At 49.6% G+C, this 25883-nt stretch overlaps 2 protein-coding genes across 2 annotated transcripts in view; one reads left to right on the forward strand and one right to left on the reverse strand.

The window, feature by feature from the left end:
- Nucleotides 1-6841, forward strand: LOC148818460 (guanine nucleotide-binding protein G(I)/G(S)/G(O) subunit gamma-13-like). The gene is made up of 3 exons (XM_088936694.1): nucleotides 1-538; nucleotides 3665-3793; nucleotides 5589-6841. Exons 2-3 carry the CDS (start codon nucleotides 3696-3698, stop codon nucleotides 5692-5694), a joined length of 204 nt encoding a protein of 67 aa, XP_088792820.1. The 5' UTR covers nucleotides 1-538; nucleotides 3665-3695; the 3' UTR covers nucleotides 5695-6841.
- The window catches only part of chtf18 (CTF18, chromosome transmission fidelity factor 18 homolog (S. cerevisiae)), a 37201-nt gene continuing 18094 nt past the window's right edge, over nucleotides 6777-25883 (reverse strand). Inside the window, exons 19-22 of the mRNA XM_088936695.1 lie at nucleotides 16492-16636; nucleotides 14283-14408; nucleotides 8440-8506; nucleotides 6777-7243 (exon numbers count right to left, since the gene is read on the reverse strand). Coding sequence (XP_088792821.1) covers nucleotides 7113-7243; nucleotides 8440-8506; nucleotides 14283-14408; nucleotides 16492-16636 — 469 coding nt within the window. The 3' untranslated portion in view covers nucleotides 6777-7112. The remainder of the gene's footprint in view (nucleotides 7244-8439; nucleotides 8507-14282; nucleotides 14409-16491; nucleotides 16637-25883) is intronic.

Consider the following 25883-nt stretch of genomic DNA (forward strand, 5'->3'; position numbering starts at 1 on the left):
CACATACACATCCCTGGAAAAAAAAAAGTCAGCCCGAGTCTGTTCTGTCAGCACACCCCACTAGCGCTGAGCGGTAGTCATAACAAGCGAGAGCAGACACAGGGGGAGTTCAGACCGAACACCTCTCCCGGCTCTTCGGCTCGCTTTCCTCCAGAGTCTCCTCCGAGCTCACAGGCGGCTCGGGGCGGCGCGCACACCGACACCGCCGGTACCGCTCCCGCATCACGACCGCAGCGCAAACGCTCGGAGCTGCGAGCAAACGCGACGGGGGAAATTGGGTCCCAATTCATCGGTTCATCTTTTGTTTTTTATTATTCACCGAGTGCGGACCAAGTCCCTGCTGAATCGTTCAAAATCCGGGGAAAAAAAAAACCACCCAGAAGTCATCACTACCTCTGGGAATTTTTAGGGGTGTTTTTTTTTTCCTTCTTCCTTGAAAAAGGAAAAGACATCAGGAAGAAGAGCATCCCCTCTAAAACGGGCACTCTCTCCAGCTTCACCTTAAAGAGACCTGCGGCCAGCCCGGCAGCCCCGTGAGGTAAGCGAGTTTGAGAATGACACCGACCACAGGAAGAAGCGGTGGTTGTTGATGTCTTTTAATACGCATTTGCAGTCGTGGGGTATCAACAAAATTACTTCGATCAGTCTGGGGGCTCAATTTAATCGAAACCAGAAATGCCAAAATAAATAAGAAAGGAGCTTTGATATATTAATAATAAAAATAAACAATAATAAGATTCTTCTTCTTCTAGCTTGTGTCGGACGTGCATTTCAGCGAGATGAAATGTGATCAGTTACATAAAGTAACTCCCCCGTTCCCCGCTCTGCTCGGCCCCACGGTGTGGCGAGAACGGAGTTCTCTCCTCGGTGTCCATCGATTACAGCAGCCCCCCCCCCGGGTCGGTGACAAGACCGGACCTCACACCCGCTCGTCCGGGCGGCATGTCACCGAGAGCTGCCCGCTGCCCTGCCGCACACCTCAGCCTGTGCACTCTCGCCGAGCGGGTCGACAGGCGGTGGAGCGGACCGTCGGAACAAAAGCATGTCGCTCTTGCGGGTGTTCAGATCACGCGAAGAGGGGGCTGGTCGGCGTCGACACGCCAGTAAATAAATGATCGGGCTGCAGTTTTAACGAGAGCACAATCCCGCTCTATGCAGTACAGAGCCGCAGGGGTAGGTAGTTTCAGTGCACTTTCCCTGCTGAGTAATTTATTAGCTACAATGAGGGTACATTTTGGGGCAGAAATCGAACCTTTACGTATTACAGTGCTGTAGCGCAACAAGAGGGGGAGTATCATTTTGCAGTGCAGGTTAATATACATCACAGCCTAGTGCCATTAGTTGTCGGGGGGTTTTTTTTGCAACAGGCCTGCGGATTTCGAGTTCATTGTTGTTGTTTTTTTGACATGGTTATCACATTAGCAGTCTGTTAGCAATATTGTACTCATTTTATTTTTTGACGCAAAAGGCGCCAGTGGCGAGTATGCGCGTGTGGGCAATTCCGAGCGCAGGCACGGGCCAGCGGGCGCCTGGGGGTTTGCGGGTCCGGTCGGATTCGTTCTGTTTTGAGGCGGTATCGGGGTGTTTCCCCAAAGGTCCTCACTGTAACTCGGCATTGACAGAAAAAAAAACATTCCCCCCCCCCCCCCCCTTCGGATCCTAAATTAAGCAGTGTCGGTCATAGCAATTGACGCTCAGAGCCGTTTTTTGAGCAGCTTTGGCCCCTGCAAAAAAACCCAAAAGCTCTCTCTTGTTTTGTTTTTTTTGCCAAGTTATTTTTGTCCTTTCTGTGTCGTACGTAAAGAGAAAAACCGACGCAGGTGTCCGTGTATAACATATGGCCCCAGTGAATTCTGACAAGAGTAAATCCGCCTTTTAAAAAAAAATAAATCTTCAATATAAATCGTGGGGCGACCTACTTCTCCTGTGATCCTGTCCCAGGTGTGGACGTCTGGTGGGTACAGCGTCATATCTACAGGGAAACGCTCCTCCAGAAGAGCTACACACTGACCTGTCACCCCCCATCCCTGCGGCTGGCCTGTACCCCAGCACACTTACCTCACTTCTCACAACTGGCCAAAGTTTGGGACAGTAAGGGTACGATACCGGAACCTGTCTGCGGTTTGCCGGTTTGACTCTTTACCACTTTCGGGAATCAGGCGTCCCCCACTTCATTTTACAGGAGCTTAAGAAAATATTCAGGAGGGAAAGGTTAAGGACTTGGGACTCAGAACTGGGTGGCGGCGGGTTCGAGCCCCACAGCAGGTGAGGTTGCTGTCACACAAGTGTGTACAAAAGCAAATCGCTTTGGAAACAAGCATCAGACAAATACATTATAATGATAAAGGCCCATACTTGCATCCTGCATTTACTGCATTAAATAACTAGCCCAGGGGATGTGCACTTACCGAGCAGAACATGACAACAGCATTACTGTCCGTGGACGACTGAGAGATGTCAAACCACCTGCAGACTACAGTAAAGCAGGGCTCGTTTTGACCACGAGTATCCGATACTTTCTTACACCCCAAGGGGGGGATATTAAGTTGTCAACACAGCTCCCTGGCATAAAAGAGCATAAAAACACTACACAGACATGACAGCTGCTCCAAAAAACAGACTTTTAACACAGTACCTTGACACAACTGATTAAACTATGTAGCGCACCCTTCTTAAGACGAGGACAGTAAAAAGTACAAGTCCAAGATAAAAAAAAAATCGTAAAATGCTTTGGAGCTATTCAATACACAGATGACCGTGGGGAAAAAGCATCTCTCTGAGACCTCCCTGTGGTGCATCGGTGGGCATTGAACCATCTGATCCAACAGCACTGTGTGGAGGGGATGCTTCATCGCAACGGAAAAAACGATCTGCGATAACTCATGAAGTCCATGGGCAACGGAGAGCGGCCAATCTGTCACAGCAGTTGCTAAGCTCTGATGCAGGTGCAGACTTGGTCAAGGTGAAAACAGCAGGGCGACAGTAGGTGAACTGAAACGCTCTCTTGCTCTTTTCCTAAGCCCCAGCCCTCCCTGGGCTCTCTGATAAAGCTCTCTCATTTTTGGGGCAGATGTGAGCCATGCAGGCATATTTTAAGTGTCATTTCAGACTGACTCAGGACTCCAGTCTCCCATAACAGTTGTTGCAATACCTCCAAGCTGTGCCAGACAGCAGGGGTCCAGATATCTTATGGAGATGTTAACCTCACAGTTCTCTGTGGTTATTACTTTACTCCAGCTTTCATCATGGTGCTCCTATATCAGTGTTCTTGGTTTACCATTACTGTGGCTCCCGAGCACAGCCTTATTCATCGATTTACTACACTTCCACACGCATTTACGCCTGGATCAGCAGCTCTGCTGTACGCAAGGGGCGGCCAGTATATCACCCACTGGGCCAGATCATCACAGCGTTTTTGGGCATGGAAAAATTACAGCAGCCTGTTGAACAGAACAAAAAAGCCATTCCCAACGTTTCATACCCCCAAAAGGAAAGCTTCTGGCGCCCGTGGGGATGCTTGGATTAGAAGTAGCAGAGGTCTGGGCCGTGGAAAGGTAAAAGGTGAGGCCAGGAAAGGTAAGCCTGGAGCACTGGGGGTGGTGTGTGGGCTGGAAAGGGCTTGTGCTGGGGTCTGCGGCTCACCAGCTGTTCCCATGTGCTCCAGTGTGTCTCCAGGGAACGAACCTCTCGCAGTCATGGATGAGATGGACCTGCCCCAGATGAAGAAGGAGGTGGAGAGTCTGAAGTACCAGCTGGCTTTCAAGAGAGAGAAGTCCTCCAAAACCGTCACTGAGTGAGTGTGGAAACTGCATTCTCTCTTACCTTACCCCATCTATCCCTGCCACTCAGGAACGCCTTCCACAGCACAGGGGATCTGTCTGCGGGGCAGTGGCTCTGTGGCTCAGGATCTGCGCCTGTGACTGGAAGGTTGCTGGTTCAAATCCCGCGGCCGGCAGAGGAATCCTACTCCGTTGGGCTCCTGAGCAAGGCCCTTAACCCCAGCTACTCCAGGGGCGCTGTACAATGGCTGACCCTGCGCTCTGACCCCAAGCTTCTCTCCCTGTCTGTGTGTCTGAGAGAGCAAACTGGGGTATGCGAAAAGATGAATTCCTAATGATCTTATGCTGTCTAGCTCACTTAATAATAACAGACAGTACATGGGATAACGCAATCACAGCTCACACTAACCTCTCTTCATGCTCAATAGCTCAGTGAATGCTCAGACCAGAAGTGTGATTTCAGTGAAACATTCCCCTTGCAAGGATCAAGTGCACTCCTTAAAAGTCCTTTGCACATTTCCTAACCCCTGTGCTGCTGGTTTCCAAAGAGATTCCCTTCCAGATTCCAGATTTAATTAGCCTTTGAGCTGTATAACATAATGCAGTCATGACGATAAGGACCGTCACAGACACAGGCTCTTGCAGTTCTATGGATGGAGAAAACGCCCTTAAACATTCCCAACATAGAGGCTACTGTCTCCCGGACACCATTCTGCACCAACACTGTGAATCTGTCATATTTTCAGTCCAAGCAGGAACCTGTGCCAGTTCCTCCCACTTGCTTGCTGCTAGATGTCAGGTACAAATTTATAGGATGCGAAAGGCCACTTTTTCATTGGCATCCTCAGTATGCACATCATTTGAAACAAAATACTTTATACCGCAAAACATGCACGTACCTCGGGCGTTTGTATAGCACTAGTAACGGAAAACTTGTTTTGAGTTTCTGAGCAGAGACGAGTGCAGATTTCAAGAAATACAATACGCCTCCAGTGTTTCATGCTAAAGAGATTCTGGCTTACTAATAGTCTTGAAGGGAGATAAGACTGGGAATCACTGCACATTTATTCCTGGCAGCACTCTTGTCAGATCGGTCCCTGGTGAACTCAATGCAGTAACAGGCTGGCACTCAACACTGTCTGCCATCGCATCTAAAGGCCTCTCTAGCAGAGAGCTTCGAGCAGAGATTGCGGTGTTCCTCCCTCTCCACCCTGCCGTGACCTAGCATAACCCCAGGACTCGATCAATAAGAGCAGGATAGCCACTGCCCGCTTCAGACTAGCACTATTGTCTCAGGGGCACTGGAGAGCCAGGCGCACAACAGACACACGCCTGCACGCAGCTCTCAGCCTCTGATCATCGTCGTTCCAGGTCCTATCTGTGCATGCCCATTGTGTGTGTGCAGGCTATACAGTACAGGGTGCTTCTAAATAGATGATGGCCGATTAAAGTATTGTGAAAACTGCACTTAAAGCCATGTAACCTGGTTTGAGTGTAAAGGGTAACCATGGGGAACGTGCTCCTCTAGATAAAGACAAGGCACTGTGCTGGCTGTGTGACCAGTGTGTGCGTGATGGTGTGCATGCAGGAAAAGGACATCTGGCTGTTCTGTACCCATTGTTGATGTGGCCAACAAGTCCTCAAGTTGTATGCTGTGTGAAAGCCCATTTTTTTTGCCTAACAGGCCAACTAATATTAGAGGTGCACTCTGCGAATGGGAGAGTGTTAGGGGGTAAAGCATGACCAGCATGATCCAGGTCTCTGATGACCCCCTCTCTGCTTCTCTCTTTCCCCCACCGCTATTCCCAGCCTGGTCAAGTGGATTGAGGACGGGGTGCCCGAAGACCCGTTCCTGAACCCAGAGCTCATGAAGAACAACCCCTGGGTGGAGAAGGGCAAATGCGCCATCCTTTAACAAGCTAGCCATGCCAGCGCGGCCCCTGCCCCCCTCCGCTCCCCTCTCGCCGCGCTGGCAGCCACCCCCGCAGGATCGAGTGCCCCCCCCCTCCCCTCTCGCGGTGAATGTAAAACAGCCGACATCCAGGACAGGACACCCCCGACGAAAACCATGCTAAATCATAATCTCCACATAGTCGTCGCGGGGAATGGAAATGCCACTATCCTTAAGAAATAAATATATACACGTATGCAATCATAGTCCTATCTTGAAAATTCAGTTGTTTTTAGGTTATCGTCGTTGCTTGCGTGTTTTAAGTACAACAGACCACAACTTAAAGCAGTTAACGTCGCACTGCCAGCGAAGGACGGTTTTCTGTTCTCCGTCAGACTGTCAGGAAAATTGCAGCCTGCCAAAAACCAAAACTTGAAAAAAAAAACAACCCGAGACTCACGAGCACTGGTCCAAACTCCAAGGAACAAGCGCATCCCGGAAATCTCAAGATGCAGCCTGTCGCCCAGTGTGGGGGTACCCCAGCTGTCCCCCCTCCCTGCCTGCTCTTCTTTTCTGCAGTCTGGCATTTTTCTCACGCCCTTGCGAACGTGACGACGTACCGCATCCTCATGCTGACCAATCTTGATGTGTACAGATACCTAATCTATTTATTTATTGATTGATTGATCCGCTAAGTTAATGGGCGCTGTCTTGTTTTAGATGCTTTGAAGAATTGCTGTTCAAATTCCACACACAAAACTCCCCCCCCCCCAAACATCTTGCCATTTCACCATCAACTACTGCCTTGTACACTGTTTCCTTAAAGAGAATGTAATTGTGCTATTGTCAGATGTCAACCAAATCTGTGCAGGCCCCTGACGGGTCAAAGGTCAGGGCCGAGGTATCCAACAGGAAGATCTGTCTATTGCTATGACAGTTGTGCAGGAAGGCAAGGATCTGGGTCTATTAAATTTTGTTTTTATATATATATGAAGTTTTTTCTGTCTATATATATATGTAACTATACCTTGAAAGAGTGCTTTGGGGAATTATGCATAAGATCACATACAGTACTAGCTTAATGATAAACAGCAATAAATAAATGACAAATTTTTTTATTGAATGTTTTACAAAACGTTTGTCATATTGAATAAAGTAGAGGATTTTTAGACGGCTTGAACCATGTCGTTTGTGTGCCTGAGGTATGTGTATCTTCACACGTGTGCATAAACTGTTTACTACCATAAGATGAAAAGGACTATCCCTTATGTAAAGCAGCAGAGGAAGCTGGAGATTGGAGTCTGGACAGCAACGGATCACACAAATGGGTCCACAGAGGTCCCCAGCCCCGCACCGTGAGGCTAGTGACAGTCTCCCGGCTGCCGGTACCTCAAGGCATCGTCTCTCGAGTGGACTGACCGCTTCCAGCGGCGGCGGGCTCCTCACAGGAGGTCCTTGATGTACACGTTGCGGCGGACGGCGTTGGACACGCCCTCGTTGAAGCGGAACCACACGTCGCTGCTCCCCACCGCCTTCCCGATCCTCGGCTCTGCCGCCCCCTTGCCCGGCTCCGCTGCGGAGAGAGAATCCCAGATCGGAGCAAGTCGGCAAAGCATTAAGGCCAATCTGCAGCCCTCGTATGGCGATGGGAGTTTGATTACTGGCGTTCGTCCGCAAGCGTGCCACGTTTGGGTAAAGCTGTCGCTTATAAGACACAACTGCCCCTGCGCAGGCACAACGCCAAGCCTGCCTTGCAGTATCACAGCGCAGACTGCCCGCCTAATTTCTGCACTACTGAGCGGGCAGAGCAGAGGGTGAGCTGTGGGCTGTTACTGTATGCGTTTATTTGCAGCTCGCTCTAGGAGGACAAACAGAACGTCACTGCTCGATGATACCTGCAGTCTTTCTCTAGACGGGAGATGAAATCGGAACAGGCTGGGGTGTCGAGGGGTGCTCGGGGTGCTGTGTTCAGCTTCAGCACTACCAACTTCGGGGCACTGAGCCATACGGTGGGGTGTTCACTGCTGTACAGCCTGTGGGCAGCTCGCGGTAGTCTTTCCTCTAAAGCAGGACCATGGCTGGGTACCACACCACCGCCTCCCTGTCTCGCTGACCATTCTGAGCCCTCTGCATCATGTCAAACTGCATCTGTACCCCCCAACCCCCAGTATGCTATCAATCAGAGCAGAAATCGCCCCCCATCCCCCTCCCCCAGTGCAGACTGGTATTAAACTCAAGTGGTGGGGAGAGGCCTGCTGTGCTCCTGTGCCTCCATTCACTACAGGGATTACAGCCGCTAATCCCAGCGGCCACAGCCCAGCCCCGGCCAGCCCAACAGGCTGCACCAGATGACAGCTAATCCACCCCAAAATAATCCTCTCGTTTAGCCATGTCTGAGCAGCATATTTAGACACATATATGGGATCACGGTGCACTTACTGCCATCACATACATGCATCTGGGTTTAAGAGCCTTTCCGATGACACTCTGGCACAATAACCGTATATTGTTATAGTCATTTTACTTTCAGGATGCACTCAACTCACGGATAGGCTTACACAGACGATTCAGCACTGACCTTTGAACCTGTAGCATGCACCATAATTAAAAACGACTTTACTTGGGAATGGACGGGACATACTGTATAATATTCTATGTAGTGTTTGCAGGGGATTATATAACACATGATTGAACCTGAAAATAGTCTTACATCTACCATCAGAGCTGCAGAACAGAGGAAAAGGAACTTTAGAATTGGATATCCCTTACCTGTGGCAGTTGTGGACACCAGCTTCTCTTTAATGGTGATTGCTCGTCCAAAGAAATCCACTTCAGGCTGAAACACAACAACAAAATCACCACTTTCTCAAAACAACTTTAATTAAAAAAAACATCTCGCATATATGCCCAGAAAATCAGAAATGTGTCTCCCCTAATCGTGGACAGAGGCATCACCTTGTAGCCTGATCTCGGCAGATCTTGAGGGCCAAGCAAGACTGGGCGTGGTCAGTACTGGTCAGCAACAACGTGGTGTTGGTGGATCAATTCATACAGTACATACATACTGATGGATGAGAAATTTCAAAACCCCAGCACAATACCAGGGAATACTGTGGTGTAGGAGGTTTTGACCTTTTTGAACTGAGTTGCTGACGTCTTGGTCATTGCATGTTCTGTGACACTGGCCAGAGGAGCAGAGGCATTAACACTAGGGTACTAGCTAGATTTCATTCTGGACTTGCACAATGGGCCCTAAGGTTTCCCTTGGAGATCTCCTGTTTCAGTACTGACCAGGGCCAGTCTTGCTTAGCTCCCATAAACTGACAAGATAGGCTGCAGGTAAGATAAGATCACTGTATTGGCCATATACAATTTCTTGTATTAGGAATTTGTCTTTTCACATACCCCAACTTGCTCTCCATGAGACACACAGACAGGGAGAGAAGCTTGGGGTCAGAGCGTAGGGTCAGCGAATTATACGGCGCCCCTGGAGCAGTTGGGGTTAAGGGCCTTGCTCAGGGGCCCAACGGAGTAGGATTCCTCTGCTGGCTGCGGGATACGAACCAGCAACCTTCCAGCCACAGGCGTAGACCCTTAGCCACAGAGCCACCACACCGCGGGTAGAGGTACAACACTATCTTCATGGGCCTCTGACTTTTGAATGGCTTTTTCCAATAAACAGATTACAACGCATTGCACCCCGGCTAATGAGAATTTTGAATCTGGGGCGGCACACCTAAAAGCATTTGGGCACGTTTTCAAAGGGTCTGGAGGAGAGCTGTCACAAGGGGTGCTCTAGCATCTTATCTTCAGAGGGAAATGTGACACTTCCAGGGTCCTGAAAAAGGGTCAGAGCAATTCTCATCAAGTCTCCCGTTTTCTTTCATGCAACGATATGTGGAATCTGCACCCGGTATATTACAGCAGTTCTTACTGATGTCCTTCCCAGTCACACAAGACCTTTCCAGCAATCAGGTCTCACCACTGACATCACCGTGGCTCATACTGACCCCTAACTCCACCAGTACACCTCTGCCTCCTGTTCCATAGAAAGAAAAACTTCACAAGATTAGCACACACTCCACTCCCTCGCTGAGGCTTCAGGAACCTCCCGAGAATGCCCGCCGAACACAGTTAGCTGTTGTGTGACGGGAGCGTCAGATACCAAAAGCACACAGCCACATCGGATTGCCATTCAAAAACAGATATAAATCCAAACTCTGGGAGCGAAAACAGGCACCAATCAAGAAGAGAGGTACGCCAAGCACAAGCCACCACACGTCCGGCTTTGAGAAATGAAGCGATTCCATACCAGGAAGTCCTGCGGGTGAATACGTCTCACCCGCTGGCACTGCCAGGCTGGGACTGGCAGCACAGCCCTGCCCTCTGTATGGGTGCCAGGATGCAAAGAGGATCTGGTCCGTGCCACGCAGCTAAAGCCACCTATCCTTCCATTAACCTGATTTCCCAGCGGCGCTTGGATTAGGCTCAGAAATCCTGCAGCATTACTGCAGCTCCTACTTCATATCTACAGCAGCCTACAGCCGCCCCCCCCCCCCTCCTGCCACACGGATCGCGGAGTCAGAGTGGAGCTGTAGCAGGGCTGGGGGGGGGGGGGGGAACAATCCGACTGCTTTATTAGAGTGGCCAACTGGAGCGCCGCCAGGAGCAACATTAACACGGGGGGGAAGTTTGCCTTCAGAAGCAGCCCGATAGCCATCCAGTTTGTTAAGAGCTAATAGGGATGTGTGTGCAAGTCAACTGATGGAAAAGCATTAAAATGTAAAGATATGCTACCCATTGATTTTCTTGTTGGTCACACTTCATCAAAAGGTGACAGTCCTTCCCAGAAAGCAAAGCACTGCTGTGAGATTAGACGAGAGGAGAAAATGCAGCGCTCAGTGTGTGCTGGACATCAGCCATTTAATGTTGCACACACACACACGCTCGAATGCAGGAAAACAGAACAGGCTGCACAGTGAAATCCCACTTCGGCAAAGGGCATTTTCAATAATTGCAACACTCTCAATACACTGTGTAGTGCAGAATGTGAGTCCATGAAGTGAGAGAGCCTCCTTGCCCATAGGAGGACGATCCAGATCTGTCAGGCAGCCCCTGTGAGCACAAAGTCTCAGCAGAGATCGGAGAGACCGAGATAGCAGAGGAATGCATCTTTCCACAGTTTCATCTCTCGCAGGGTTTCCTTTAGCTAAGCACTAAGGAGCTACGGAATGAAAGGGCAAGGACAGGCCTCATCTCAAATTCAGATGAAGGTCCTACTGTCCCCCCACCCCGTTTAGTGCTGTGTTCTGCCTGTGACAATGTGGCGATTTAGGATCAGGCGCTGCAGATGCAGCTGAAGATAAGATCACTTTATTGGCCATATACAATTTCTTGTATTAGGAATTTGTCTTTTCACATACCCCAACTTGCTCTCCATGAGACACACAGACAGGGAGAGAAGCTTGGGGTCAGAGCGCAGGGTCAGCCATTTAAATGGCGCCCCTGGAGCAGTTGGGGTTAAGAGCCTTGCTCAGGGGCCCAGCGGAGTAGGATTCCTCTGCCGGCCACAGGATTTGAACCAGCAACCTCCCAGCCACAGTAGCAGATCCTTAGCCACAGAGGCACCACTCCGCCCTTTACTTGTGCGTATTGAAGGTATGCACTTTTGTCAGACGCTGCAGAGCGGCAGAGAGGGAGAAGGAAGTGCACGAGAGGGAGAGAGATCTTCCCTGTGTTGGATACAGGTAAAGGACAGCCGTCATTAGCAAGCTGCCCGTTGCCGAGGAATCAAAAACAAACAAACCTCTTATGTGTGTCTTTTTCCCACATGGGCTCATTATGCGACTGCCCTGTGGGGCTAACTTGCTCACAGACAGCTTCTCTGCACCAGTACAGCCTCGCACGACAGGCTACCCGAGCGCCAGCCAGTATGGTCCTGGCACTGGACTAGCAGTCAATATTGGGCCTGACGTTTTTTCAGGAATCATGTTTGTGACGGGTGCTGTGGTTAAAAAAACCCCAACAACCTTTTCATTTAAAGCATTTCTTCCCTCAAACGTCTTAACCAGCACATCTCGCTTAAGCATTTACTCTTTGGGTTTTTAATGGATGAAGACTCCGGCAAATTAAATACTTTCAGAACGCAGAGGCGTCGGATTTCATAACCACCTTCCCTTTGTACTCCTGCAACAGAGCGGATCAGGAAAATGACAAGGATGCGCCTCTCTCTCCTGATTTCGCTGAAGAAAGCGCTGTGAGGCCACGGTAATCTTGGGATTAAAACGACATAGTACAAAAGGAAAACAAATATCTTGTCACTTCTCGCTTAAAACACACGAGCCTACAAGAACACAATCAAAGAGTGCGAGTCATCTTCAGGATAACAATGAACGTGTGGACAGACACTGGGGTTAAAGAGCTCAGGAGGAAGCACGGGATCTCTTTAAGAGTAGCTCTGTAAGAGGAGGGCAATGCTAAGAAATCCAGTGATGTAAATACTTATATATTATAATAATTTGCTATAAAGAGCCCCACTATCGTGCAAGGTGCCTACTGAATATACTGGCACTCGCTGAACTCTGCCCTTCAAAAACGCAGCACTCCAGCAACCAGGAGGCCGATCCCAGCACAACACAAAATTTACAAACTAGTTTTTTCACCCCCTCCCAAAATGTGTTTTTCAGCAGCACACCCTCATATAAATCAAGACACCTCCAGAGCCCAAGGGCACGCGCTAGTTACACTCGCGAGATAAACAAAACACTTTTCACAGGGTAGACCTGCAGGAGCTCTAACCCTCGTCTCTCTCGCGCGCTCAGTACCGGCCAGCACTGCTGCAGAAACTCCCCCCCACACAAACACACAACAGAAACGGACACGGAGGGGGAGAGAATCCCACACGCACTCTCGCGCACACACACACACAGGCGATCATCGGCAGAGGATGAGAAGATTACAGCTCTAATCTCCCGCGCTTTGCTAGCAGGCTGTGTGTGGTGAGGGCGCAACAGGGCCAGGGCGGCTTATCTGGGTGTTAAAGGGGTGTGTCTGCCTCCTCCCTGTGCCCCTCACCACAGGACTGAATGTCTTGCACGCCTCACACCTGTACGTGGAGCATGTTAGCACGCTATGATGTTGTGCTAATGTCACAAAATGATGCAACTACATTACTGGATTCTCCTCTGGTACCAGACAACACCTTTATTAAATCCGAGAATTATTAGTGTGCTCAATAAAGTGTCAAGCAATGTGCTAAAAACACTTAAAGCACTGGGATCTTCCAATGAGCCTGACCCTGCAACAAAATCACTCAGTTCAATGGAAAACAACAAGTGTTAAATGGCCTGTCCTCTTCCTAAACCTTCTGCATCCACGCTTTCGTAGGCGACAATGTTGATCCGTGTAGGTGGGCAGCAGTTTTACGGAAAACAGGGTAAAAACTGAACTGCCCTGCGATATTGGCACATCTGCTTCCAATTAAAAGAAGCGTTTTAAGAAAGCGTTGCCGTATCTGGGATTAATTAAGAGTGTGCATTAGCTTCCTGCTGGCACCGATCAGCTCTTCTCTGACTCGGTGCACCTGAGACAAGTGCGCTGGGAGAAGCAGCGCTGAGGGAGACCTGACGCAGCGGATCTCGTCTCCCGTCAGACCCCCGCACTCCAGCGCAGGGCCAGCAGCTGCTCACTGCGGCACAGACGCGCACAAAAAGACAGCCGAGAGAGGCTCCCGCAGCACAGCTCTGCGGGGGGAGACCCATGTGGTCACCTTCAAGGTGAATTTTCCCTTCAGTGAAGTGACCCTTCAGGGGCATTTCGGCATCTTTCCATTATGCCCCCTGCTACCACCTCTCACAGGCCTCAGGTTTAAATCGGCTGCAGGAATCCGACAGCCTGTCTCGGAAACAAGCTTGACTAACTCCCAGACCGCAAATAATACGGCTGCTTGTGAATGAAACCACTTCTAAGTTTATTCACCATTAGCTTGAATTAATGTAAGCAAAGACTTCTCGATTTCTGCAATCCCCCTAAACGTCTCCATTACACAATTCTGAGACAACCAGCTCCTTAGTTATTTAACTGATCATTAGAGGAATCAATCGTCACAGTTCGGGAAGGGAGAGGAATGTAGAATTGAGTAGCCCTGACTTCAGCTACAGAGATCCAATACGGACATCTGCATCCATTTTCCTGTGCCGACTTGTTCAGTGTAAATCAGCTATTTTAACTGTGCTGGACATCTTGAGATCATGAATTTCCATGCTTTTCCAGGTCACGAGGGAATGCTGCTTATCACTTATCAGTGTCCATGGTCAAATGCGTCACAGGTTACAAAACAGACACCTGAACTCCAGCCTGCCTTCCCCTCCTCCATTTTCAAACACACGTGGGCCTACTGTATGAGGAGCGGATGCTGAAATGATTTCGGCAACACAGGTAGCCTTGATCAAGATCAGGATAAAGGTCTTCCTGCAAATTCATCTTTTTCTGAGTGTGGTTCAGGCTGCAGGAGTAAAGTTAAATGCGACATTAATGTTCTGTATGAAGGAAAATGACTTGGTGGCCCGCTCTGGGAAGCACAGGGCTGTTGCAGGGGGGGCGTGAGGTCTCACCTTGGCAGTCTCCACGGCGGCCTGCTTTACGATGCTCTCCAGCCTCTGCTGGTGGTTCTTGATGCCCTCCTTGGGCGCTGGACCCTGGGGTGGCACCCTCTTCCCCCCTTGGCCCTTTTCCTCTTCCTGCAACGACAAAAGCCAGCATGGTCAAGGCACCTGGACATAGACACAAGCAAAAAGCGCCATGCATACAGGACGGCAGCTTTGTATACACAATAAATGGATCATTTATATGGTCCAGCACTAGACTGGGGTTCCAACACTAGATCAGAACTGCAGTGTAGCACATCTCTTCCCGAATACACGCTGGGATGCCCATTTATCCAAGCCTTTTGAGATAAGAGGGCATTTTAGTGACCCCAGTGCTGGACGAGTGACCAGGACCTCCATAAGTCTACAGCTGCTAATTTTTTCACGGCTTAGAAATGGGCTGAGCATCACCCAGCTTCCCAGCATGCACTCCTCCCGGGGCTGAGTTGCGGCGTCTTTGCAGAAGCGTCACGGGAGCTTTGTTTATCCAAAACAAGAGAGAAAATGGGCGTTCTCACAGGAGCAGCTTTCCCCTGGACTCGGTGAGCCTTCCCCTCCCATTCCCACGCCTGGTGTTTCTCTCTCTCTCTCTCTATTCCTTTTCTCTCTCTGTCCCCTAGGCGTAATTAACAAGCTGAAACTCAGCAAAGCGCAGCCAACCAATCCACGGCCATTAACAATTCATGGGCAGGCATTACAGAAATAACCAAGCCCCGCTCCCTCGCAGCACTTTCAGGGGGAGAACTGGAGGAGCTGCTGAGCATATGGACAGCAGAGTGAGGTAATCCTGCGAGCCAGAGGCTCAGGGCTCACAGATTAAATAACGCACCGCATCCATCTCTGCCCCCGCTTCATCTCAGCACATCTGGAGGCAGGACTGGAATAGTGCAAAAAAGGAGGACCCTTTGAAGCCTTCTTCACAGAAAACCTGTTAAACCTATTCTTTAGCAGTCTTGTGGATTGCTTGCACCCCGTCACTTTAAGGTCTGCTTTACTTTGCACTGAGAACAGTCTGGTTCAGGAAATATACAGTAAATCGACTGTGGAAATTATTAATTGGGCACTACCAGGATGTCTGTTTTTTTCCCCCAAATCAGTGAAATATGCACAAACCAGGGCTACTGACAGTCCACTCGTTTGAGAACCGGGTGACATCCATTAGTCCATGGTAGCATGGTTGCTGGGAGGAGGGCTGGTCATGACAAAGGCCTTCATATTGCAGCCCCTGCCTGTGCAGACAGGGACAGAGCCCCAGGTTTCACATCCTGGGATCTTGGTATAAACCCCATCCTGAATCTCCTCTGTGCTCTGCCCAGCCTGGCTACAGCAACTCAATAAAACATGAATGTCCCGATTAATCTTTAATTACTGTCCTAAAGAATTGGCCTGCATGTAGAAATGCTGACGGCATCTTCTTTCGTGAAAACGGTTTACTTTCTAATACTCTTTCCCAACAATGAAGAATGAATAAATAACAGATTTTAAAAGGTCTTCTAAGCCTCTTTATTCACCAAATCTTGGAGATCAGGTTTAACTCCCAAAGACCTAAAAGAGGGAGGCCTAGTTTGAGGGTGAATGCAAGGGGATTGCTACACACTGCATCTATGTGTGTGTATTTGTAAACACTGTGCCTCTGTGCACGCACGTGTACGTACTGGTGAACAAACACTGCGCCTCTGTGCATGCACGTGTACGTACTGGTGAACAAGCACTGTGCCTCTGTGCACGCACGTGTACGTACTGGTGAACAAACACTGCGCCTCTGTGCACGCACGTGTACGTACTGGTGAACAAACACTGCGCCTCTGTGCACGCACGTGTACGTACTGGTGAACAAGCACTGTGCCTCTGTGCACGCACGTGTACGTACTGGTGAACAAACACTGCGCCTCTGTGCACGCACGTGTACGTACTGGTGAACAAACACTGCGCCTCTGTGCACGCACGTGTACGTACTGGTGAACAAACACTGTGCCTCTGTGCACGCACGTGTACGTACTGGTGAACAAACACTGTGCCTCTATGCACGCACGTGTACGTACTGGTGAACAAACACTGTGCCTCTATGCACGCACGTGTACGTACTGGTGAACAAACACTGTGCCTCTATGCATGCACGTGTACGTACTGGTGAACAAACACTGTGCCTCTATGCACACGTGTCTCTCTAGCTCACCCGCTGCGGATTCCGGGCCTGGAGCATGGCCTCCGCCCTCCTCATCTTCTCCAGCTCGATCTCCCTGGCAATCATCTGCTTGGCCTGATAGGTGAGCTGCCGCCGGGGGGGCAGCGTGGGGAACCGCACCACCTCCTCCATGTTCCTGCAGGGACAGCGACACGTGGATGCTCAGTGACCGCAAGGCAGAGTCGCACAACAAATGCACAACCACAAGGCGGGCTGCAGCACTGCTGCAACAGCCCCCACAGACGAGGGCTCGGAGCTCCTCGGAAACACCCTTGACCAAACTAGTCCTAGTGCTCAACGCGAGAGAACCACTGCCCAGTAGACTGCTTTGGTCTCTTTATATCATCACCTACTTTACACCTGGAGAAGAGAACCAGAGTTAAACTGGATCGATTAACCTCACGACACGTTCAGCTGCATAATAAACATTATAGTTGGATCAAAATCTGAAGACCCTCTGGTCGTTCAAAAGTTAATCAAAAATCAGAAACAGTGGCGGTGGTGACGAAGTAGGAGATGAATGAAAATATTAACATTAACATATTGACAGAATCAATAACAAAGAGCAACAGCTGCACATTAAATAACAGTTCCCACTGTGATGTTAGGGCACTGTGGTTTCTCAGCATGACATTTGATCCTGTCACTGGGGGAGAAGGGACAGTTGTGGCATCAGACTGATGATCTGCTGGAAGGTCAAGGCCCATGAGAGGCAACCCTGTAAGCGCTGCATCACACTCCAAGCACAAATGGAGACTGAAGGCCAAGCTGCAGATCAAAGGGGCAGGGAAGGGATTAATTCCTAATCTTTTGTGATGCGCCACTTATTTACAAACAAAATGCATCTCCTCCTCCTTCAACCAGGTATCAACAAAATCAGCTCAGGCCACGACCCAAAGGCAACGAAAAGTGCTTGATCCCATCAATCCGCGGGCTCCTGATCTATAAAACGTCTTAAGCAGTTTAGGGGAGGCCAAATACTACTGGGTGGCCAGGAGATGGTCATTGCCGTTAGCTAAGGAGCTTACCTATTTATATAATCAATTCTGCAAATGGCTGGCCCAGCTGTTATTTTTAATAATTCGATATTCCACTCCCAGGCACCGGCTGGGAACACGCACTGCGATTACAGAGCCGTCGGAGCACCCTTCGAGTAATTAAGCCAATGGCGGTTCACAGATCCCCTGTGCACCACTGTCGTGAGTCCCTCTTCCAGAAGCCCGACGCCTCTCAACGAGAAAGATGGCAACGGAAAACAACCACCTCAGCTGGAAGGCCGAAGTAGAAAGGCTGGCTGGGGTCGACTGAGAGAGAGAGGGGCTGAGAGCACTGACAACCCCAGTCCCATCTCCTTCCATAGCGAGCACGTTCCTGCACAAACTGCAAAACGCACATTTCTGTAGCGCCCCCTTCACATGACGGCATCTCGGAGCACTGCACAGGACTGGAGATAACACGGGAAGCTTCAGTGCGCGGTACAGCGCCAGCTCCTCTCCAGGTGAAGAGAAGCAGATTCAAGAAAGAAATTGGTAAGAGGGGCAGCACAGTGGCTTGGCATTAGCGTTGCTGCCTCGCAGCTCATGGGCTCTGGGGTTCAATTCCTGAGTTGCTGCATGCGGGGAGTTTGTGCGTTCTCCCCAGGAAACCTACACGATCATCTGGGGTTCCCTTGTCCTCCCACAGTCCAAAGACAGGCTAGTTGGCTTCTTTGAAAACTGGTATGAGTGCGTGTGTGTGTCTCTGTCTGCCCTGCGATGGGCTGGAGGGGTATCCTCTCCAGGGTGTATCCTGCCCTGCGCCCACTGCTTGCTGGGATAGGCTCCGGCTCCCCCCCTGACCCTGAATTGCATGAAGCGGTTAGAAAATGGACCTATGCATAAATTAAAGGGCTGAACGATATTACATTTTTGTGAGCAACTTCTGAAGAGCACGGGAGCAATGAGGTCACTGCTGTAGCCCACCAAGAGGAAAACCCCGCATGTCTTTGGATTAACATACAGCAACATGCCTTGTATTGAGAGCAGCAGTAGATACCTCCTGTCTCACTTACTCAGCAGACTTCTTTAACACAGTGGCCGAGCTGTAACAACCATGTAGCCTGCAGGCAGACCTACACTGCCGCTTGCCAAGATGCAAGACAGTCCCATTCTACTTAAATGAATAGAAAGTCAAGATTCTTTCAAGCGAACTTATGCATTCACCTCGTTTTGCACATAAGAAGGCACACGAGAAATTAATCTTTGTTCCTCTGGGGCGGGGGGGGGGGGGGGGGGGGCGGGGGAGGGGGGAAACGATTCAATATTTTCACAGACCCTAACAGCAAAAAAAAAAAAGATTTGTTATGATTCTCTGTGGTCATGAAACGTCTAATTGAAAAATCTATTTCTAATTTCAGCTAATTAGGAGGTCAGTCGGGTTCAGGGTCAGGACGAGCCTCCCAGATGAGCCTGGATATTTCAGTCGGAGCCCCTCCGCCCCCTCCCTCCTGCGACAGAGCGCGTGATTCGACACATCCCCCCCAGCACCCCCTATGCAGACCGCACTCGCACACACCAGCCACTAGGGGGCAGAGAGCAGGGGGGGCGATGGCAAGAGGACAAGGTGTTCAAACCCATTTATACTTTAAAAGGCGTTCCACCTCTATTTTTATATGTAGTGAGCGTTTACGGATATTGCACTTTCTACATTAAAACAAGAGCCGTCACCTTGTGCCGTTTGAAGCCCCACTGCTGGGGTCACCTCATTTTCTACGCAGACTTCATGGACAACGTGAAAGTGGAAAAACCCTCACCAAAAAACAGGGAAGGATGAAGACGCCTCCCCTCCAACCTCAATAAGTAGCCGTGACCAGGGTTCTGCTATGAAGTACCCATAGAAACCAGCAGGAAAAATAAATAGCAGTGAGATCACCTGCAAGGACCCTTCTTTCAAGCGATGCCACTCTAGCTGTTCCACCCCCCCCCCACTGCGGTGCCGTAGTTCTGACACACAGTGCGAGATTGAGTTGGCCTCCTCTGTCTGAGTCCATACCCTCGCAGGCATCAGCTTAAGAGATTCAGAGGAACAGCCCCGCACACAGCCCCAGCAGAGAGCACTTAGACCCGATATGGCCAGCAGCCATATCACCCTGCAGCACACCACTGGCAGCCCACTGAAGCCCAGCAGGTGTGAGCCTGGTCAGTACCTGGATGGGAGACCTCCTGGGAAAAACTAAGGTTGCAGCTGGAAGAGGTGTTAGTGGGACCAGTAGGGGGCGCTCGCCCTGCAGTCTGTGTGGATCCTAATGCCCCAGTATAGTGACGGGGACACTATATCATGAAAAGGCACCGTCCTTCGTATGAGACGTTAAACCAAGGTCCTGATTCTCTGTGGTCATTGTGGTCTCTGTGGTGTGGGGAGCGTTCTGGCGCACTATGGCTGTCGACGCATCATCCAGGTGGGGCTGCACACTGGTGGTGGTGGAGGGGAGTCCCCATTGCCTGTAAAGCGCTTTGAGTGGAGTGTCCAGAAATGTGCTATAGAAGTGTAATGAATTATTCATTATAATTATTAGATGACAGGGAGGACCAGCATCTGGTCCATTCTGTCCAGAGGGGCCCAGGACCGGAAGAAAGGCTCCCTACCCATGATCTGCCCACCAGATACCAACCCCCGGCCTTGCTCCCATCCCAGATGATCCCAGCATGTGATCCTACACTGGCACAAGCTACCATGCAGACCCAGTCTTTTCTCTAAGGACTGGGGCTCTCCAGAGCCCTGACCATAACCGATGGGACAAAGCCGGCACTGTGGGGGTGCCACAGACCAGGATTAACGATGCACTTCAGTCCCGGGAAAAACAGCTTTGCTGTGATGAACACCATGGTGGTAGAGATGTCTGCCATCTTGCACAAGACACCTCGTGCAAGAGCTGGCACTAGAGGGCGCTGTGAAGCAACCAGGTGGGATCGACGTTGTGTTTGGACAGGGGTTTCCTTTCTGTTTGGATCAGACACCAGTACTTTTCAAAAGTTAAATATTCATAAAAGGACAAGTAGGAAGCAGAGTACAAAGAATTAGCAAGCACGCATTAGCAAGAATTAGCAATTAGCTAGAGACCCAACTTGCACTTGATTAACAATTCATTTTAAGAATACATTACAAGTGGAATTGGATTTTATAAGAGGAAAGGCATGCATTTAAACAAATGTCATAACTATTAAATTGATAGACTGTCAGACAAGCAGTCAGATGTGGTGCATGCTCAAGTACAAGAGATCTTTAAGCAGCTGAACTCTACAGCATAAGTTAAACAAAGCAGACCAGAAGTAATTAACATAGAAGAAATTATATGGTGACTACAGAAGATTACAAGGCTCGAGAGTTTCTGCAATTGGGGCAAAGATGATGTGAGATTTGCTGAAGTTAAAATGAAAATAAAAAAAAATAAAAATTGCTCAGGAAAAAACCTAGCACAAAACTCCAGATACTCACTGCACTGAGAGACAGACATTTCAACAGAGATTCCTACACAGGGAAGCATAAATTAATCTTTATCGCTTCTTTTCTGTCTGTGTTTTCAAGTTTCGTAATTGAGTTTCAATCAAGTTAAAATAATGAGTAATTTAAATACACGAAATTTAAATAAAAAGCCATCTCTTGGAAGCCTGTCGACTCTTGAGTGGAAAAGCAGTTTCTGTACAGTTGTCGAGCTTGCCAAAGGCAAACCAAGCTACAAGCCCAGAGAGCCAGAGGACCCACTGCCAGTGTTCAGCAGAACAGACACCAGCCGATCGGCCGTAATCTGGGGTTTTCACACATGCTGTGATTACAGGAAGGAGGACAAGAGCAGGGGGCTCTGCAGTACTCTGTCCTGCTGTCCCTGTCTGTCCCTCTGGGGACAAGATCTGCTGCCAAAAGACTTTTTCCAGGTGAAACTGGGGGACTGAAGACACACACAACACCTTACTGTCAAGTCCACTAGAATTCTCTCTTTTCGCAAATAAAGCTCTGCTAAACACACTCCAAACAGAAGAATCTAGGACACAGCTTGGTTTATAATATATTAACTATCCATTTTTATTTTATCAGAAACTTATAGCCTGCCTGTATATCAAAACATACAGTATGTAATTAAACCAGATGTATCTATAACTAATATGCAATACATTCATGAGGTACTGTAATACAGTATTTAGACCAAATGTAATGTACAGTTATTTTTACAATTTGTCTACCTTAATTAACTATTTTAATTAAGAACATGATGGTTTTATACAATTAAAAACACTGTGGAAGGATTTAGTGTGGGGGGAGGGTCTCAAACTCAACTCCTGCAAGTTCTTATTTCTTCTGGGTTTTGTTCCGACCTGAGCAGTTAATTAAACAAGTAAGCTAATTAGCTACTAAGTTAGACATCTATAGGAATATTCTTCAGATCTTGTACAACTGATTACACAAAGCACTCACTTCAGTAATGGTGCAGCTACCCACAAATCACCACAGAGTCTGGCTTAATGATTACAACTGTGCAGTTAATTAAATAATTAAACCAACGGTGTTACTGGGAACATGAGGGGAACCAGTTAAGAGCCCATTTCGACACCCCTCGTTCTAAAGGAAGAGTTGTTTTTTTTACCGTTTCCCATTGCAGGCCCAGACTAACCACTACTAACACTCCTGATTAAGCCTGGCTAAACTGTTGGCTTTCGCCACCTGTATACTCAGTCTTACGAAGGTCTGGCTTGGGGTTAAGGCTCAGTTGTAGCAACACATGTTTCGTCACAAGCAGATTTAGAAAAATCCCAGAAATATATACACACACAGCTGCAGGTTTCACCACTGAGGTGTAGTCTTACTTAGCAGATCTTAGTTATCATTTACTAGAATAAACAAGTGTTGTCAAATTTAAAATATTTTAGAAATGCCCATAAATTAACCAACACAGCACAGATTAATTACCAAACTTAATGAACGGACAGCTTTGTTTCAGACACGAGGTGCCACTGTGAACTTGAGATTCCTTAAAAAGTTGCAATCCAGCCTCCGATGTTATTTTTAACTAACTTTCCACATTTGAAATCCAGGCTTTTAGCTTACTCTTTAAAAAGTTCTCCTCGGAGTGATCGCACTAAGTATTAACGCACGTTAAGGACCGGGACAGACGAGAGCTGTGAGGATGCAGAAGACGGACAGTGAGCATACAGAACACAGCCACCCCGATCGTCTCCTTTAGTCACGGCGCAGAGACGCGGTTTGCAATCAAATACAGCACAGCTGAACCTCCGGCTCTCCAGGACCCTCGGCTGTCTTCAACAACAACTGGAAGGGTGCACCTGCAGTGAATGAGCCCCACCCTGAACCCAGGGGCTTCTTAATCATCCCGAGAGGAGAGGGTAGGATGTGTCAGACCCCTCACAGCAACAGCTCCGCTAGGACGGCTCACGAAGCAAGAGACGCGCGGGAAACGCAAAATAAAAAACGTGAAACACGAAGAAGCGTTTCTTCTCCACCGCCGTCCAGCGCACACCTGGCAGCGAAACGCCGCAACGGCAAAGCTTACAGAGCAGGACTGTAAAAAGAGAGAGGCTGGAAACTGAAAAGTGGAGAAACAGGCGAGCTCCAGCTAAGCGCGCACATTCTGTGCGTCAAGACGCACACGGGGGGGGTCTTTCCTCTCTCGTCTCGCGCGCCTCAAGAACTCAAGAAGACCAGGAGGAAGGGATGCGAAATGAGCAGCAGATAATGACGAGGCACTCGTCCGCCAATCTCGTGCGTAGAGCGGATCGGCACGGCCACCTCCTTGTTTCCTGGTCAGTCGTCCTGGCTGTAGGAGAAGGCGATGCCCTCCGTCGTGTTGGCCAGGGCTCCGTCCAGCAGGGCTCTCTGCAGGGCAGCCGGCAGGTAGACGAAGCCGTAGACAAGCCACAGGAGCAGGAGGGCGATGACCAGAGGGATCCCCCAGTCGGAGATTACGATGGTCTCCTGGCAGCGTGCCTGGAGCATCGACTGCTGCATTGTGCCAAAGAGGAGGCGGGCACGGGCACAGGGCGGCAGTGGCGCGTGTACAGCAGATCGTCACACCCGCAAAGCTTTCTCCTCGGGCTTCCTCAGCAGGTGACCCCTTCCCTAGCCTCTGGCAGGTGGCCCTTAAGGTAGGAGGTCCTGGTCTTGCGTCTCTCAGGCCCTGTTTCGGGGTCCTGTGCAGTTTGTAGCTCTTCCTGAAAGTTCGAGTTCCAGGGACGAGTGGAAGACGCGTCTCTCGGCAGCGCCAGTGGCGACAGGCTGGGAGAAAGGGGATTCCCCGAGCCAGCTGTGCTCCGTGTGTGTGACCCTCTGCTCACTCCAGCGACTGTCTCCCGCCTGCGGACAAGCGCAGACACGCTGCCCACAGCCACACCAATATCACGCCGGGGGGGAGGGGGGGGTAGGATGTTAAGAAAGAAAATGAATATTAAAAAAAGCAGAAAAGAATATTAAAAAAAGAACAAATCCTCTGGATATTAAGGCACGTCATTAAGCCTCGCTGGGGAACGCAAGCAAGCGGGATTGGAGCATGGAGGTTTACTTGGATAACCTTGGGAAAGAGGAAAACAAACGGCAAGGTGATACCTGGGCTCCGCGTCGCCCCTCTCCTGTTACACGATTCCCCGTCAGGAGACGGAGTGTTCAAATCCTAAGCTTCGTGCCATGTCGGCATCCCGCCGCGACAGAAATAGCAATTTATATATGGGCCGTCGGGATTACGAAATGGCGGATGCACGCGTCTGTTATATAACCTGGCTTTCGGGGTTCGGCGAAAATAAACGCATGTCATTTGATGCCAAACTCGATGAGGTAAGCCCCCTAACGAGGGGACTATGCAGTTTCAACCCATAGCCGTTATGGTGACACAGGAAGTTAAACACGCCTTCCTGTGAGGAAGGACCAGGAGAGAAAGGGTCTCTCTTGCGTTCAATAAGCTGGACAGATTCGAACCCTGCACTCCAGGAGAACTCCTGGAGTGCAGGGTTCGAATCTGTGAGGAAGGACTGCACTCCCACTCCTGTGAGGAAGGACCAGGAGAGAAAGGGTCTCTCTCGCGTTCAATAAGCTGGACAGATTCGAACCCTGCACTCCAGGAGAACTCCACCATCCTGAACCCTGTTCTCCCAGAGCTGGGCTTTGCACACCCAGACAGAGTGGCACAACGGAGGTTCGAAAACCAATCCCAGGATCCGCACCCTGCGTTCCTCTCATAACACTGCCCCTCGAAAAACCTGACCCGCCTGCCTCAGACGTCCCTTTAACCTTCAACCCCAGAGCATGCCGACACAAGCCAAGAAAAACAAAAACCCCAAAACATTTGGACATCCAGCCCTAGCGGTTTTTAATTCGTTTATATACAGCTCTTTAGAGAACGTCTGGGTTATTTAAAGAAAGGTACTCATCCCCAGCACATCTGTCCTGCTGTACAAACAAAACACATCATCACTCTCTCCTCACCGACCCCGCGTTTCTCAGGGCCTTTTGCGATTAGCGCTTTGAGCCAAGTCGGAATTTGTGCAAATCAGGCAACGGCAGACACCAGGGTTAGTTCGGATTTTGGCAGTAGGTATTTGTGTATATTAAAATGTGTTGCAAAGCCGAAACCCGCGCAACCAGGAGTGAAATGAAAGACTGTCCCTGCCTAACCCCGGAGCTGTCGACCAGCTGTGTTCCCCTGTGGAAAATAAACTTGCCAGTTCTGTCTGAAGAGCTGCAGGAGGGTGGGGGGGGAGTAGTGACGGGTTACCCAGCAGCCAGCCATCACCGAACTGAGAAGAATGACCGAGCAGGAGCTCTGTGCAATTGACCACCAATCTAAACAAGCTCTCCTAAATATAATACGTGTTAATACGTAATGATATTACCTGGTCTTACCCGTAACAGGAATACAGGGGACACTTAAAAGGACTGGAACGATATGGTCAGACACTGCCTAAGGAAGATTTTAAAGAAGCAGCAAACCCAGTGTTGGCAGACTGTGTCTGATCTCTCTCATGTAAAAGAATGCAAGGAGTCACAGGGCAGTCCAATGAGACGAGTTTGTGATGGAAAAGGGCGATTTCCAGAGAACACAGCAGGAGATGCACACAAGCTATATGGCCCAAATTCCAACAGTGTCACAGAGGGCTTTATAGTCCAGCTCTGGTCTGTACCATGAATGTGGGTTAGGAGTGACTACTCCCCTTATGGCCTAGTGGCTATTCCTGATGATGTTACCCTGCATTTCAGCTCCTGTATTTCCAAGGCGTCGCGTACAACAGCAGGTGTCAGCTTAAAACTCCCTCGAGCTGGGTCGGGTGTACTGACCCCAGGCCAGAGTCAGATTTCAACGGAAGACAGCGCCTGTTCATCCTGCAGGAGAGAGTGCGCTTCCCGTG

Source organism: Atractosteus spatula, chromosome 18 (assembly GCF_055471065.1).
Source record: "Atractosteus spatula isolate fAtrSpa1 chromosome 18, fAtrSpa1.hap1, whole genome shotgun sequence".
Classification (NCBI taxonomy): domain Eukaryota; kingdom Metazoa; phylum Chordata; class Actinopteri; order Semionotiformes; family Lepisosteidae; genus Atractosteus; species Atractosteus spatula.

Coding starts and splice junctions, on each gene's coding strand:
- LOC148818460 (XM_088936694.1), top strand. CDS start 3,696: ATGGATGAGATGGACCTGCCCCAGATGAAGAAGGAGGTGGAGAGTCTG. Junction 3,794..5,588: donor TCCTCCAAAACCGTCACTGA/GTGAGTGTGGAA, acceptor CGCTATTCCCAG/CCTGGTCAAGTGGATTGAGG.